The following is a 17,300-nucleotide window of genomic DNA, read 5'->3' as shown; positions in this document are numbered from 1 at the left end:
ATTGAACGCAACTCTCTTCTACGGTGAACCCCTTTCTCCTTCCAGAATTCACTCCTTTGACTCTTAAGTGCCAGCATCCCCCAAGATCACCATGAAGAGAATCCCTAGGGGGAGTTTGGAGTTTGGAAAGGGGGCTGAGCCCTCTCTAGAAGGTTCTTTCCATACCAATCCTCTGGGTTCTGTTTCTTTCGTATTGTCCTGGGCTCTTTCAGCTGCTGGCTTCCTCACTCTAATCCATCCATGCTCTCACTTGCCCCGCCGTCATCTAACCATGTAGTGCTTCGGAAGCAATCCCACAGAACTGCGAGTGTGTTCCAGTGGCTCTTACTGGAAAACAGTGGACCAGGCACACCAGAGACGAGCCTTGTTTTCTCTTTCACACACAGAGCTGCCCGGATTTGAGCAGAGCAGGAGAGAACTGAGGAGGAGTCTCCTCTATCCTCCTAGGGTGGGGAGTGTCAAAAAAAAAAAAAAAAAAGAAATCTCTGGCAAGATTTGCCCTAGCCAAACCGTTCTAGGGTTACTATAGAGGTTTCCACTCTTTGTTTTTTTTCCATCCCCATTAAGGGTGAGAGTAGAAGAGAATGCCCCCTAGGAGAGCATATTAGGATCTCAGGAAGCCAAATGTCCTGTAAATCTGTAATTTAGAAATTGCAAGTCCTAAATTGTAACATTTTTTTGTCCACCTGCCCCATCCGTTTTACATTAAAAAAAAAATCCTTCCCAGTGTATTTTCATTCAAGTTTTCTTTGGTTTTCCTCAAATACCTGCAACATGATCTTCCAGATGACCTAACTGTCCATCAGAGTAACACTTCCAGGTGGTATTGAAACCATTGCCTAATTTGTAGTCACTCACTGTCTGATTATTACCCCTATTAGCCGCAAGAACACTAGGATCTTGTTCATACATAGATAGACATGCTTATGTTGTCCCAACTGTCCGACATCAACTGAACGGCTTATTTTCTTCCTTGTCTATTTTTTATAGATTGACCAGCCTCGACTTGGCCTCCCCTCCAGAGACTACTATGAGTGCACTGGGATATACGAAGAGGTAAACAAACAAACACAGAAAACTACAGGAACAATTGGTGTAAACTTACAAATAATACAAAGACTTAAGGCCAGATGGGAACTTCACCTTCTGTGTTCCTCACTCCGAACAGACAATATTACACACGATAGCAAGCTTCCTTTGACTGAATGAATGTTCTCAGCAGACTGAATGAACGTCTCTTGAGAAATAAGGAAACTTGCAATTCCAGATTTGTGTCTCGATTCTTGCTATTGAAGTCAGATGACCCATTTTGAAAAGTGAATTTTAAGTGTTTCATTTCCTCTATAAATTGAGTTGTTTGAGAACTAAGCAGATGAATCATGATCTAGGGCAGTGCCAAGCCAGGATCGGGGAGTGGTCCGTGGTGAGACACATTTTGCAACTGAGTACCCGTTCAGATCTCTTGGATGGGATTTTTAGGGAACTGCTTAGATCGGTCACTTTGGGTTCAGACAAAACCTTCGCAGCTTTCTGACTCTAATGCTGGTCAGTGAGTCAATGGGGCTTCCTACAACACAGAAACCTGCTGGACACCTGGGGTATTTCATATTGTCTCCGAGCCTTGCTGTGCTCCCACTACACCCGTGTGCCTATGCTTACTGGTGTAAAAAACAACACAAGATACACTCAGCTATGTGATGCATTATCAGATACTTGCAAAAGATCTTAGTTCTCTAAATGTTTTCCTTGTGATTATTTTGTAACTCAGAGGTAAGGTTAAGTCTGTATTTGATGATCCTGATAGGTTACAATATATGGGTTATGTCTGAACTTACCGCTTAACGAAAACAATTAGGTAAATATGTTTACGCCAAAATTTAGTTTGCCTTATTATTAAGTTCAAGTGGCAGGGACTAAATTCACTGTAAAGTTTCTTCTTGAGTGGCTAACCAACACTGAAATGAAGAAGAAGGTGTATTATAAAAGGCCACAATTAGTAGCACAGACAGTCAAAGGGAGGTGGGGTCTTAGAGTTTATGATAATCTAGTTACTGTGTGGGTTGCAGCTATTATAGGCTTTTCAAGCTACTTCCTATTCCAGAGTTGAGGGTGATTGAGAAATTTTTGACTCATTATATTACATGATCATCATCATCAACTGGAATGTTTTTCGTATTTAAGATTGTGCCCTAAAAACATTCAGATTTTTCCAGTCCTAAAAATATATTTTTTTGGTACTTTAACTCTGATACCAGTGTGATAAAGTTTCCTACTTCCACACCCCCCCCCAAAGAGACAAGCTCTCTCTTGAGATGAGGGATGTCTTTGTGCATTTTATTTATTATAAGATTTTATTTATTTATTTGACAGAGAGAGAGTGAGCACAAGCAGAAGGAGCAGCAGAGAGAGAGGGAGAAGCAGACTCCCTGCTGAGCAGGGAGCCTGATGTGGGCCTCCATCCCAGGACTCTGGGATCATGACAGGGGCTTAACTGACTGAGTCTCCCAGGTGCTCCTGTCTTTATGCATTTTAAATTCAGTGCTATCTCATCGTCTAGAACAGGTCACACACTGGCCATCAGAGGTTTGAGTCTATATAGAGGCATTTTTATATAACCTGAAGTTTTGTTGCAATTTTTTCTTTTTAAAGTTTTTACTTATTTATTTATTTATTTGGTCAGAGAGAGAGTGCAAAAGCAGGGGAAGCGGCTGGCAGAGGAAGAAGCAGGGTCCCTGCTGAGCAGAGAGCCAGATGTGGGGCTAGATCCCAGGACCTTGGCATCATGATCTGAGCTGAAGGCAGATGCTTAACCGCTGAGCCACCCAGGCATCCCTCTTTGTGTTTTTAAATTTTGGATTAGTTGCCAGTTTTTTTAAACTTATAAGATTTTGCTCGAGAATCCAGATTTCTTGATAAATTAGTAAGATTGGAAACCCTCGGCCTGCATTCCCATGTAGTAGCAGTTGGACTAGGCTGTTTGTGTCTTGCCACTGGGCATTTGTTCTCCAGATTTAAGAAGTCTTTATTTAGATGACCACTAACTTGTATTGCCTTTCTGGTCCCTGTATGCCCTTCAGTTTGTAAGTTAGTTGGGTTCTGGCCAACCTACGGTAACAGAGTCCTAAAAATAGTGAAGCTGCAACCAGAGAGAAGCTTATTTCTGTCTCCTATAGTACAGTAGGAGGCAGGCAGTCAGGTGGGGAAGGAAGCTCTGCTCCATGAGATGGCTGGGCCACAGCTTCCTTGACCATCTTATTGCTTGAACCTTGACCTCTTCTCATGTTTAATAGTCGTCTACTTGTACAGAGTTGGTTCACCAATGCTATGCTCACATTTCATGCCAGAGGAAAGAGAAGAGATTTCTCTTTGTGTAAGTGATGCAGAAGTGCATGCATTCCGTTGCTTAGCACACTGTCATGTGGCTACAACTAAGTGCCAAGGAGGCTGGGAAATGTAGTCTTCAGCTGGGAAGCCCTGTATGTGCCTCTTTAAAATTTGGTCGACGAGGAGTCAAGTTCTGTTACTAAAAGGCAGAAGGGGATCTTGGGCATCAAAGGCATTTAGCAGTCCTGCCACTGTTTGCATCTGCTGGGCCAGGAGATACTATAGTATCTATAGTCAAACAACACATTGGTGATCAAACCTGGAATGAGTCATAAAAATTTATAAAGTTCATGGGAGAGAAATCTGAGGCTCCGAGGTTTGCCCTAGAACACTCAGAAAAACAGTAGTAGAACCAGAGCTAGAACTTTGGTCCCTGTCTATAGCTCCTTCCATTATGTCATTTCAACTTTGTAAATAGTAATTTATGCTTGTAGGGTTCTTTAAATGAACAAGTGGTAAAGAAAACCCAGCAGCACTGGCATTTACAGCCTGGAAGTCATCGGTTCAAATGAGGTGCCCTTTGATGATCTGGACTAGGCTCATAAACACATAGCATGCTTGCTGCCTTGTCCTGCTTCCATAAATAGAGCTATTGGTCACTGTGCCCATTCCTGCTAACCTCAGTCCCTGGAATACTTCTCAACTCGGTGCTCCAGCTCAAGCAACCAGTTGAGGGAAGTTGGCATATTAGGATAAACTCTGTCATCCTGGAAATGGGTAATTACTAGAATATTTTTGGACCCTCCCCTTCCTTGAAAATCTGATATTTTAAAATATCAGCCTGGTTAGTTCAGTGGGTTCAGTCTCTGCCTTTGGCTCAGGTCATGATCTCAGGGTCCTGGGATCAAGCGCCCTGTCGGTGGGGGTGGGGGCGGGGGGTCTCTGATCAGCAGGGAGCCTGCTCCCCCCCACACTCTGCCTACTTGTGATCTCTTTCTCTCTCTCTCTCTGTCAAATAAATAAATAAAATATATATATTTTTTTAAATCTGATATTTGGGGAAGAGGGTTGCAGGGAGAGGGGGGAGAGTATGTGTGGCCATGGAAGAAATTCCACTTTTTTCCTTACTGCCCCCATGATGTTTGCTCCTGTCTCCCAGTCACTTCCACCCATCATCCCTCACTTAGTTTCTGTTCTGCATCCCTAGCCAGCTATCAGGTATAGTTCTCACACTACCTTGCTATCTTTGAAAAAAGTCAGCCCCCATAAGGACTTTTTCCTCAGGGCTGTATTGCTTCATGAAAAAAAAAAAATGGTGAAAAGGATAGGCTAACAAAATAACTTCTAGTGGGAAAGTCATAAAGCTGGAAGAAGTCTTAATATCATTGTATCAGTGTATCACTGGTCTGCATTGATTTTCTCCCTTACAGGCTTTTATATATGCTGTTTCCCTTTGCCTGGAACATTCCATACACTTCTACCGCTTGCTCAGCCCCCTTCCTTTCTCCTCACCTTTTAAATTGACACTTAAACTGTACTTACTTATGAAGGCCTTCCCTGAAACTTCTAAGTAGAGGAAGATACCTTGATGTTCCCGTACTACATGGGTTTCTGGATACTTCTTTATTTAAAGTCATTTTTTGCCCCTGGGAAATTGTAAAAGTAATGAACAGTAGCATGTCTTGATTATTCTTTGCTTTATTTCCAGTATCCAGGTCAGATTCTGACCCTTAAGAATTATCGAGTGACTACTAAACGAATCAGGGGATGAAAATGGGGATGAACAGTTGAAGGGGAACATGGCAGGGAAGAGAGGAAAGAAAAGGAAGCTAGAAGCACCCAATCCTTCGAGGTCTTGCCTAGTTCTTCACCTTGATTTGGGGGCAGGTGTGAGCTCTAGAACATCAGTAGCTGAGGGACTGTATTTTCTTTTTTTTTTATTTTAAAATTTTTTATTTTTTATAAACATATATTTTTATCCCCAGGGGTACAGGTCCGTGAATCGCCAGGTCCACATACCCCACAGCACTCACCAAAGCATACACCCCCCCCCCCAATGTCCATAACCCCAACCCCCTTCTCCCAAACCCCCTCCCCCCAGCAACCCTCAGTTTGTTTTGTGAGATTGAGTCACTTATGGTTTGTCTCCCTCCCAATCCCATCTTGTTTCATTTATTCTTCTCCTACCCACTTAAGGGACTGTATTTTCTAAGCAAGCGTCTTACACGCATCTCATAAACCGTGCATCCCTTTTCCTCAAGTTCTCCATTTTTACTCTCCAGTTCTTTCTCTGCTACATTCAGCTTGCCTGAGATATGTTCACACACTTTGCGGGTCCCGTATTTTTGCATACCACATCATTTTAGTGGCATAACTTTATTGGGCAATAATTTATTTTGGCAATTCATTTTATTGGCAATAATAATTTGAGGATTAATATGAGGTGACCAAACTTTTACCAAGAAAGGTGTTGCATTTTTGACAAGAGAGCCTGGCTTCTTTGCCTGTGCCTCTAGCCAATGATTTTCAAACTCTACTGTGGAGTCTGGCTCTGCAGATGCGCTTCAGGGGCTGGGGATGAGGGAGGGTCACACCCCCTCTGATCAAAAGGACCCTAGTCACAGATTTTGATCAAATCATTACCTAAGCCCATTTCCTCAGGTCCTCCTTGACCCCTCTTTCAGGGATATCCAGATCCTTCAGGGCATCTGCCTCCATATGAAGCCAAACTTAGTATGAACAATGGAAACAGGACGATTACTAAGAAAGCCCACCCATTCTGTCTCATAGAAGCATGGGTTTTTTTGATTTTTGTTTTTTGTTTTTTTCATGTTTTTGGTGTTTTTTGTTTGTTTGGTTTTGTCTTTTGGTTTTTTTTTGTTAGTTGTTTTTGTTTTTGTTTTGTTTTTCTTGCTTTTGATACCCTCCAAATGGAGTTTTTGTTTTGTGATAATTATGTGGCATTGGAAACAGTAAAATGCCTTGTCTTTTTTACACAACTGAGTAATGAAAATAGATGATACATTTTTATTTTCAAGAACTATTTCTTACCTTCTTCCTCAAAGACAAAACCTATTTTTCTCTTGTTAAAAGACCTTCCTGCCTTTCAAACTTACTGTGTGCTTTTATTCTGACAGTTTTAAGTGTTATATCTTGAAAAATGCATATTGTATTTCTCTGGTTGTTTTAAACTTTTAAACACCTCTGTTCCTTTTCATTTTCTGTACTTTCCCTCTCACTTAAAGAGAGAATGTGCTCTCAGGCAATAGAAGCCAGAGATATATATTCTTTTATTTTTTACATGACAGGATCATATGTTTTCTTTCTTTCTTTCTTTCTTTTTTTTAAGATTTATTTATTTATTTGAGAGAGAAAGAGAAAGCAGAAGGGAGGAACAAAGGGAAAGAGAAACTCAAGCAGAGTCAGCACTGAGCACAGAGCCTGACACAGGGCTCAGTCTCATGACCTTGAGATCATGACCTGAGCCAAAACCAAGAGTCAGATGCTTAACTGACTGCACTACTCAGGGACCCCAGGATCCTGTATTTTCTTAATAATTAAGGTTACTCACGCACAGACTTGAAGAGCTAAATGGGACATTAGAGGATTTAGTCCAAATCCTTATCTTAGAAATGAGGAAACAGAGACCCAAAGAAGTAAAATGACTTGCTTAAACTCACAGATTAAAAGATCCATGTGTTGGGCACCTGGGTGGCTCAGTGGGTTAAGCCGCTGCCTTCAGTTCAGGTCATGATCTCAGGGTCCTGGGATCGAGCCCCACATCGGGCTCTCTGCTCAGCAGGGAGTCTGCTTCCTCCTCCTCTCTCTGCCTGCTCCTCTGCCTACTTGTGATCTCTCTCTCTCTCTGTTAAATAAATAAATAAAATCTTAAAAAAAGATCCATGCGTCAGTTAAGAATATTAATTGTAAGCAATAGAAGCCTGCTGTGATTAATTTGAATGACACACTACTATGTCAAAGGACAGAAGTAGCAAGATTTGAAACAGTTTGATCCCTTCCAAGGGTATAAATTTCATGCAAGGAAAACAATATGAAAGATACACACTACCTGTAAAAAATAATTATGCCCTCCACGGAATTTTTCAATGAAATCAGCCTTATATGAGAAAGTTCTTTTGTACATTGATTGATTCACTGAAAGGAATGATGGCCTGAATTTTCTTAAGTAATCACACACCTTCAGAAGAGTCTCTGAACTCTGTATTTGGGGATAAATTGGAATTGTTTTCAAAGCTTCCCTTCCATTCCCTCTTTAGATTATCAAGGCTAATTGTTACCTTGTCCTCGTTTGTAAAGAAATCTGTAGGTTAGCAGCCCTAAATATCAGAGTGTAACTGGGCTATAGATACGTTTATGCTCTGTGTTTGTCTCTCTGAGAAAGTAGAATCAGCCAGAGTAATGGTTTCCTAACCTCTTTATGCGTGTCCATGGCAGGGCTCTTTGGGGCCACACCTTCACGTCTACATACTTCAAGATTATCCACCACAATTTATGTTACTTGCTTGTACATCAGTAAGGTATTTATTTGAACAGAGCATTTCAGGGCTAAAAGATAAGTGAGGGAACCCGTGGTCTAGTGGTTGGGAGCCAGAGAAGGTGGAGCAGGAAGATAGTGCTACGAGGCATGGTGGAGAAGTTGTTCGGAGGCATAAAGAAATTGAACATTCTTAGAAAAACTGAGGGTTTATAAAGAATGGAGGTGTTTGAATGTCAAGGATAGAGGACTTGGAGCATGGCCAGGATGGCTGGAAGCCAGAAAGAGATGATCCAGGGTCTGTGTGTCTGATAAGAGAAAATGCAGAGCAGGAAAGAAGGAAGGAGCACAGGCTGAGGTTTGCAGACTTTTAGATGAGCGGGTGCAAGCCAGAGAGGAGTTTGTTTGCCCGCTCATCCAAAACATGCTGAGAGAAACTGTTCCAGCCCTGGGCTGAGAATCTGATGAGGGAAGTGAGGGAAGCTTACTTAATATACTTAAAATTTAACTTCATTTTTTAAATCGGTAGGTATTTATTGAGCTTCTACTATGTGACAGATAGTTTTCTAGGCAGGAGAGATGCTGAGGAAACAAGGCGGAAAAGGTCCTTGTTCACCTGGAACTCACCTTCTGATGGGAGGAGATAGAAAACAAAGAAGTAAATAATTTAAGGAAATAAGATGAATGCAGATAGTAGTGTGATAAAGGAAAGAGATCAAGGTGATATGATATAAGGTGAATGACTACGGATGGGGTGGGTTGATAATTTAGATGTACTTTGATTTGATTTTTAAAAAGATCACTGGCTGCTACTTGGCTGACTTGATAACACAGATCCTAAAGGGGAAACTGCTGACCTCATTTTGTCCCTTCTGGGCACCAGGTGACTAACAGTCAGGAGGATTTACCTAGCCCAGGTATCTGTATTTAACAAAACATAAAGGAGCTTTTATTTTTATTTTATTTTATTTTATTTCATTTCACCTCATTTCAAAGATTTTATTTATTGATTTGACAGAGAGAGATACAGCAAGAGAGCGAACACAAGCAGGGGGAGTGGGAGATGGGGAAGTGGGATCAAGTTCCCCATCAGGAAGCCCAATGGGGGACTTGATCCCACAACCCCGGGATCATGACCTGAGCTGAAGGCAGACATCTAATGAATGAACCACACAGGCACTCCTATTTTTTATTTTAATACAATTTATTAAATTATAAGTTCATACTCAGTAATTTTTCATAATGATTGTGTTTAGAAGAAAGTATTTTTGTTCTAAGTCACTGAGTTTGGAGTGATTTCATTTTTCTGCAGTAGCAAACTGGAGCAGCAGTAGAAATGAGATGTGAAGCGAGTGCATGGGAGGGATTTCTAGCGCAGACCTGAGTGAGGGAAGATAGTAACTCCTGATTCCCACCAGCTCTGAGTCAGGGCACCCATCCTCTAAGAATGCCCACTACTTCATCATTTGCACAGGCAGCTGAGACTTTTAAAGCTGAGCTTTTAAACTCGAGATTTGGTGGATATGACGAGACTCATTTTGGCTGTGTGGCATTGACGAGAGAATTTTTTGAGATGGATTAAATCGGGTTTATAAAAGGAACTACATGCCTCTTCTCAAGAAGACTTCCTCAGAAGTTACACAATAAGGTTCTCCTCATGAATAATCTGATGAAAGCTCCAAGGAGTCCCTGGGCGGGTCCGTCACAGATCTTCTTGATCCTTTGTTTCTCCTGCTCAGACCAGGGGTTCGTTATGCATTCTGGTCCCCAGAAACGGCTGTGTGATTCTGGATCTCTGCCGTCCCTCTTTGGGGAGCAAGTCTCCACGTGCTGGCCGCTGCGTGCTCCCTGAAAATGATGTTTAAACAGGGAAAAAAAAAAAAAACAAACAGTAGACCTTTTTGGTAGGAAACCTATTTTTCCTGCTTGATGTCCCCTGTGTGTTCCTTCAGGAAACTTTCTGTGTAACATTTTAAATCCCCGGGTATTAGTGGCTAAGAAGAGCACAGTTCTGTGACTTTTCAGGCACCTTACGCTCCATGTGTCTTCCCTAGAAAGGGGAAAGCAGAAAATCAGGAAGAGCAGGGTGTCCTGGAACAGAATCTTTAGAAGTGAAGCTCCTGGTCCTTAGGTGGTTATCATGCCAAAGCACCCAAATATCAGCCAGTCGAACTGGAAAGCTTTCTGTTCATCCCTGGATCTTGCTGTTATTCATAAACAAAGGTATTGAAGTTTAAAGCACAGGAGTCAAAGATCATTGCTGTCTTTCTCTTTGGCAATCAAAATCCAAGCAGGAGAAGCCCAATTTCTGAACAGAGCCAATTTTTAAATATCAGTGCTTGGTCCTGCAAAGCGAAGATAGTTCTACTTAGAGTGACAGTTCATGGTCTTGGGTATTAGTAAATATCATCTCATTGATAGCGTGTTATTTAAAAAGTCACAAAACTGATATGGATTTTCCCATAAAACCGTGTAAAACCAATGGTCATCTTTGAACGTGCTATTATAGGAATTGGGATTTACAATGTCTTAATTTTTCAAAGGGCCATGTAGGTATTTTGGTGGATTCTTTTTCACCCCAAGGATTCTCCATATGAAGGCTTCAACAAAAACTACCTTATGACTGTCAAGGTGGTTGACTCAGACCTTGTCCTAGTAACTAATTGCTCTCTCAGTGACAAAATAGAAAAATTGAATTTCAGTTTTAAAAATATCCTAGTCAACCCACTATTCAGGTGTTAAAATATATGTTGATTACTTTCTCCCCAAATCATGACAATTACTATCATTTGGCATATCTACAAAGTATCTCAAGGAAGAAAATGAGAACCTTAGGGTAGAGAATCATACCTTGTATGATTAACATATCAATTATATTTATATATTTATATATAAATTATATATTTATATATTTAACAGCAGGAGTAAGCCTGGGTTCTGATAGCTACGAGATAAATTTGGAAGCCAGGAAAGATAATCAAGATACTAAGACACATGTTTTAATCAGTTACATTGGAATAGTTGCCAGGTAATGGAGCTCATTAAAGGAAGTGGTGTGTTCCGTGTAGCTGTATTAAAGAGTCAAGTATCCCAGAAGCTGCTGACAGAGCCTGTGCTTCCAGTTTTCTGAGAAACTGGACCTGCTTGGCGGACGAGAAGCACCATCCGAAGTTCTTGTGCTTGCCTTTGCCAAGTTCCATAGTCTTGAAGTGTATCTATAAAGATAAGATATTGGAGTAGAACCAGTTCACAGGGGCAATGGCATGCAGGAGAGCATTCTTGTTACTGCTTTCTTACCTCGTTAACAAAAATGCAGCCCACAGAAGAGAAAAACCAAAATCTCAGCAGACTGCTATTGGAAAATTCAAATTACCGTTTCCTTCATGGTAGTAATTCCCTGCTGAATGCAGATGAATTCATATAATTTGAAATATAGTTAATTCCAAACACCGCATGCTTATAGTTTGGAATAGTTGGTCCCGGGAGATAAGAACTCAGACGGATTTGTTTACTTCCAAGTGAAAGAAGAATTCTGATTACCTTTTAATAGGAAAAGAATGGACGTGGTGAGAATATGCATAAAAACATCCTTTTATCCCTGCGACCTTTGTAATTGGGTTTTAATACAGGCCCACAGCTGAAAACAGTCAGTTCAGTTGAGCAGCAGGTAGATGCATAGAGATGCTGGCTGGATGTCTGAGAATAAGGAAACCCTCTCCCTGGGGAACTGTTTACTTAGCACTTACTAAAGGTCACTGAAGGTCATGGAGTGCCAGTATCTAAACCTTACCTTAAGCTGTCTTCTTGGTTTTCAAATTGATAATACCTGTACATCTTGCGTGATAAAATATTTCCCTATAAGTTTTATGTTTGATCCTCTTGATAGTTGCTATAAATTCAGATGGGCCTTTCATACTCATAGTGAATGTAAGTGTGCCCTTTCACTGATAATCAATATAATCAATATAATAATCAATATAAACCCTCTTGAAACTATAAGGTGTTAAGGACTGTATAACCTTCCTTGGTATTCACCCCGGGAATGAGTATTAGAAGCATAGATGTGCCCGTTAATCCTACACTTGTGTGACATGACTTCCCCAGTTGTGGTTGTCTGTCTTGTCGTTAAGCTGGTGCTAGAAACTTGAATTTTGAGTAAATTTTCACAAGGTGAGATCATAATTTATTTTAACTGCTGATGGATAATAATGGTTGAACAGCAACGATTGAGATTACGGGAGTGGTCTTCAATTTCCTGGTGTTGATGCTACTCTTAGTTTGAGTTAGTCACTTATATATTCTGTAAGAGGTTAATAATATAACTAGATTATCGCTTACCTCACAAAGTTAAAATGCATGTGAAGATAAAATGGAAAGAATTTAGGTCCTTAGGAAAGAGCCAATATCTAAATCTAGAAATTTTACATTAACGTATTAAGGTGAGCATCTCTAGTCTTAACTAAAACCTCCAGGTTTGTGGACCTCATGAGAACACAGTCTTATTTACAAAGACACACACACACACACAGAACAACAACAACTCAAGACACAAACAAAAACAACTGCTTGGCCAGAAGAGACATAAAGATGTCCTTCCTGTGTGTATGTGAGTTTGTGGCCTTCTCTTCATGAACAGTTGAAAAAGATATATAAGATATATATAAGCAGAGAAAACTTGGGAGATGGAATTCAGGAAAGGAATTTATTATTATTTAAGAAAAACTACTAGGTTATTACTTATCAAGTGTTTTTGCAACTGTATTCTTAGTAAGGCAATTTTAAATAATGATTAAAAATTGAAAATGACAGAATTCCCCAACCAAATGGTTATGAATTACTTAGTACTTTCAAAGTGATAGTTTTTTGTTCCGCTTTAATTCAGATACATGATGACTTTTTTTTAAACATTCTTTTTTTAAAATTTTATTTATATATTTGACACAGAGAGAGAGATCACAAGTATGCAGAGAGCCAGGCAGAGAGAGAGAGAAGGAAGCAGGCTCCCCGCTGAGCAGAGAGCCCGATGTGGGGCTCAATCCTAGGGCTCTGACATCATGACCTGAGCCAAAGGCAGAGGATTAACAACACTGAGCCTCCCAGGTGCCCCACATGTTGACTTTCTAAGAATTTGTGTAGGTCATTTATTTTAGGATTTAGTAAAGGTCTTCTATTTTATTATGCTTTAAGTATTACCAAAAATTATAAATAAATTTTAAGTTAAATTACCATGATAAATATTTAGAATGTTCTCCAGCAATTCACTGCTGTGTATTTTTTGCAGGCTTGTACAGCGTATGTAGATTTTATGATTTCTGTGGCCAGACTGATTCGTAAGGAGAAAGGACTGCCCATCGATGAAAACCAGTTTTCTTTGGAAATGAAGAAAATTATGGAATTGGAAAAAGAAATTGCCAATGTAAAACACATTTTCTCTGATACATTGAATAATGTTACCACTCTTTTTTTTTTTTTTTTTAAGATTTTATTTCTTTATCTGAGAGAGAGAGAGTGGATGAGAGGTAGTATACAAGCTGGCGGGAGGGAGAAGAAGGCAGAGGGAAAAGCAAGCTCCCCTCTGAGCTGGGAACCTGAGACGTGAGACACATGGGGCTGGATCCCAGGACCCCCAGATCATGACCTGAGCCACTCAACTGACTGAACCACCCAGGCATCCTGTGTTCCCACTCTTTTCTTTCTTTCTCCTCTCTAACATATTGGAAAGGTAAAAAGGTGCAACTTTTTCAACAACTGGTAAAAATGCATAGCTCAGAAATGAATCATTGACTTTAAGAGAACCTTTGAAACTATAGAATTTTGTAGTAAACTGAGTTCCTGACATCCAGGAGACATAACTAAGTTCGACAAATATTAAACTAGTTACACTTAATTACCTAAGATAAGTGATTATACCAAAAGCTTAACTATTTGCAGTCAGATGGTTGGTGGGATGTCCTCGAGGTTCAGGGCACATGCGATGGCTAACTATTCCACAAAGCTATTTTAGTTTTGGTGTGTATAGTTCTGCTTTGTTTTATTTTAAAGTTTAAGGTGATCACAGAGATTGACTCTTCCTCTGCTTAATATTAGTCCCTGAACACTACCATGTGACCACACAGGGTGACCAAGTTCCAACTGCCAGGCTGGCTCAGAGGTTCTGACAGGAACAGCAAAGCCCAGAGCGTGTTTTCCTGAGTTGCTTCTGGTCCCAATGAACCCTTGAAGTCTGAATTGGCACCTTTTTGTCCAATGTTCCTCTGACAGAGTCTGCAGTCTCGAGGAGTGAACTCTGTCTAAGCAGCATTAAGGTTACTGATTAAACCCACGGTTGGTTTAGTCTAGAATCTTTAGGGCTCTCCCTGACATTGCAGACAAGTCTGTGCTCCTGAATCCCCCTGGTGTTTGCCACTGCCATCAGAATCTTGAAGACTAAAAATCTTTGAGGGCAATTTTAGCTTTCCCGGAGCTACGTGAAACCCCAAATCTCCAGTCAGAACCAGACTTTGCTTGGAACCATGGTTGGATGAGTGACGGTTGGGTGGGTTACAGGTGTTTCTGTGCTGGAAATGGAAGAGTTAGAGGAAAACAGTGTATTGCCCTGGGTTTCTGCCACTTGCACCTTCCCAGACCATGTTCTCCTTTGATCAGCCTCAGCTCTCTGATAGGCATATCCTACCTCAAAATGATTTGCACCTGTGTTTTTTTCTCCTCTCTTAGACTTAGGTTGTGGTGAGGTCTTAGTCTTCTTTAAATGACCTGTGTATCTCTGGCATTATCCAACTTTTTATTCCATTCATATGTTCAATAAATAATTTTTAAAGTAGTGAATAAATCAATAACCTAAAGGGGCTACTGTAACCCAGAAATAACTCCCATGTTAAGCTACCTTTGGTCTCTCTTGACTTTAAAGTTGCTTTTATTCTATTTCAGCTGCTAGTTGGGGAGTTGTTATTGCATTTTTTTTTGATTCTGTGAAAAATAAGTAAATAAAACTGTTGAGTCTAATGCTGTAGAGTGTAGAGTATACTGTCTAGGCAGGATAAGAGGACAGTCACAAAGGTAGGAGATGCTATCACTCTCCTCAGATAACCATGCTTTGTATTAGGAAATTTTTCTCTTACTTGGCTTGAAATTCTTGCAGAAATCGTTATGGTTTTCTTTCTTTTCTTTTCTTTTCTTTTTTTTTTTTTCTTATCTGGATATTAACTGGGATACTGAATGGTAGCAATGAGGAAGTGGGAGAGGATATTTGAGAGATGCATTGCAGGTGATTGTATTTGAGGAAGTTACCATATAAAACAACCACAGAAATGACTGAGCTGACCATGACCCTTAGAAGGAAGGAGGCCTGTGGACACTGCCCGTGTTTGGTCAGCAGTTGTCAAAGTATGAAAAGATTTTTGAAGTATCTTATACTTAACACGGTAGCCAAATCTTGATGATTGTTATTGAATATGCTTAAAATCTCCCAAATTTCACTTTTCTCATTGATATGAGTTTATTTTAACCATAAAACAAGTGTAGAAAATAGAACTTATATTGTACCTATTTCATATTTCTTTTCCCCTCATAGAGAGTTATGTTTTTCTGAAGTATTCTTAGTTGTAAAATAAGAATGGATAATTGTAAAATAAGGATCAAAAATTAAATCCGTAGGCTACAACTAAATCTGAAGATCGAAATGACCCCATGCTTCTTTATAACAAAATGACATTAGCCCAGATCCAGAATAACTTCTCACTAGAGATCGATGGGAAGGTAAGTAGCAAGTTTCGTGCTCTCTGTTATTGTGCCATTTCCAAAATTATAATAGTGAGGTATAGTTTGTTAAAATTCAGTGATAACTTATTTATTGAAATAGATTGAACTTTTTAAAATGAATTTAGATGACACCAACCATTTGATTTCATGACAAGACTGGAAAAAGGAACACAGACCTATGTGAAGTCATTGTATTATATTGAGTTAGAGTGAATATCAAAGGTAAAATTCCTTTCAAGGCAGCTGTGCAATGAAACTGTTGTAGCAAAGGATTTGGAAAACATTAAAATGGAAAATCCTTCTGAGAGACAATCATATAGCCATTGGACTTGGACAGTCAAATAATAAAATCACTAGATTTTTTTTGAAGTCCTAAAAAGGATAATTTATATATAGAACTTGCCATATTCTCATCAAGGCGATGAACCTAGATGTTCAGAGCAATGATGGAAACATAGAACACTAGAAATAAGGAGAAAAATCTGGCTCATAAATTCCATTATGAATAGTAGTAATTCATTAGCTAGGATATAGTAATCTTTTGGGGGGGCTATGTATGTATCTTTGTGTATTAGTTGATGCACGTGATTGGGAACTGAAGCAAGATCCATGGAAAAATCAATAAACTATCACATTCAGTGATAGAATTCTCTCTGGCCCTAATTACAGTAAAAAAAAGGGGGGGAGGTTTGTAAAGACATGACCTATTGTTAGGAATTTGTCACATAGAACTGTTTAATACAATGAGGGCTTCATAAATCTGGTTTTGAAAGATTGGTCCAAACCACCAAAGAAAATTGAGAAAAGCAATTATTAATACTTAATAAGTTATCAATATTTTATATCCTTACAAATGTGTGAACTTTTCAAACACTGAAATGTGGCATTTTAGCAAGATTTGCATAATCGCAAATGTTTGTGTTATTTTTCTTATATCTACTGTTGGTTGAATAACCACGATTCCCATTTAGAGAATAAAATACAAGATTTCATCTTTTAGCAGCTCCAAAGTGTAAAAATTGCATGCCTATCGACCCAATACTGATAGTTTTAGATATGGTGTTCGGCTTCATTGGACCATTTGTGTTGTATCTCTAACATTACTATACCTCCCCTATGACAATAGTATGCTGTTGTTTATAGCTGGATCTCCGCTGAGGTGTATTAACGGTGTTTGAATGGATTGTTATATCCACTATTAAAAGATAAACACTTTATACCCATTTAAATTTTTGTGTAAACCAAGAAAACTTTATTTTTATTTTATTTTTGTCTTTGAAGATTTTTATTTATTTATTTGACAGAGACTGCAAGAGAGGGAACACAAGCAAGGGGAGTGGGAGAGGGAGAACCAGGCTCCCTGCTCAGCAGGAAGCCTCATGTGGGGCTCGATCCCAGGACCCTGAGACCATGACCTGAGCGGAAGGCAGACGCTTAATGACTGAGCCACTCAGGCACTACAGGAAGCTTTATTTTTAAAGCTAAATGTCCTTTCTGTGTGTGTGAGTTAGACCAAGATGGGCAACACTGAGCTAAATTTCTAGCTGTATATTCTCTATCCTTAGAGGCTTTGCTTTTGCTCTTAGGTGGTTGGTTAGTTTAATGCTGCTATCTGAATAATCATGCTACAGAACTAATTTTTTTAAATTCAGAAACTGATTGGAAGTGGTTGGTTAGTTTAATGCTGCTATCTGAATAATCATGCTACAGAACTAATTTTTTT

The 17,300-nt window shown here is 39.6% G+C and overlaps 1 protein-coding gene across 4 annotated transcripts in view; it reads left to right on the top strand.

Moving 5' to 3' along the window:
• Positions 1-17,300, top strand: part of MME (membrane metalloendopeptidase) — a 97,402-nt gene that overhangs the window by 35,677 nt on the left and 44,425 nt on the right. For all 4 annotated transcript variants that reach the window (XM_059391703.1, XM_059391705.1, XM_059391704.1 and 1 more), the window contains exons 8-10: positions 991-1,056; positions 13,101-13,235; positions 15,473-15,574. In XM_059391703.1, the coding sequence (XP_059247686.1) occupies positions 991-1,056; positions 13,101-13,235; positions 15,473-15,574 (303 nt within the window). The remainder of the gene's footprint in view (positions 1-990; positions 1,057-13,100; positions 13,236-15,472; positions 15,575-17,300) is intronic.

Source organism: Mustela nigripes, chromosome 2, assembly GCF_022355385.1.
Source record: "Mustela nigripes isolate SB6536 chromosome 2, MUSNIG.SB6536, whole genome shotgun sequence".
NCBI classification, from domain to species: domain Eukaryota; kingdom Metazoa; phylum Chordata; class Mammalia; order Carnivora; family Mustelidae; genus Mustela; species Mustela nigripes.
Note: the sequence above shows the minus strand (reverse complement) of the source record. Positions and strands in the feature narration are given on the sequence as shown.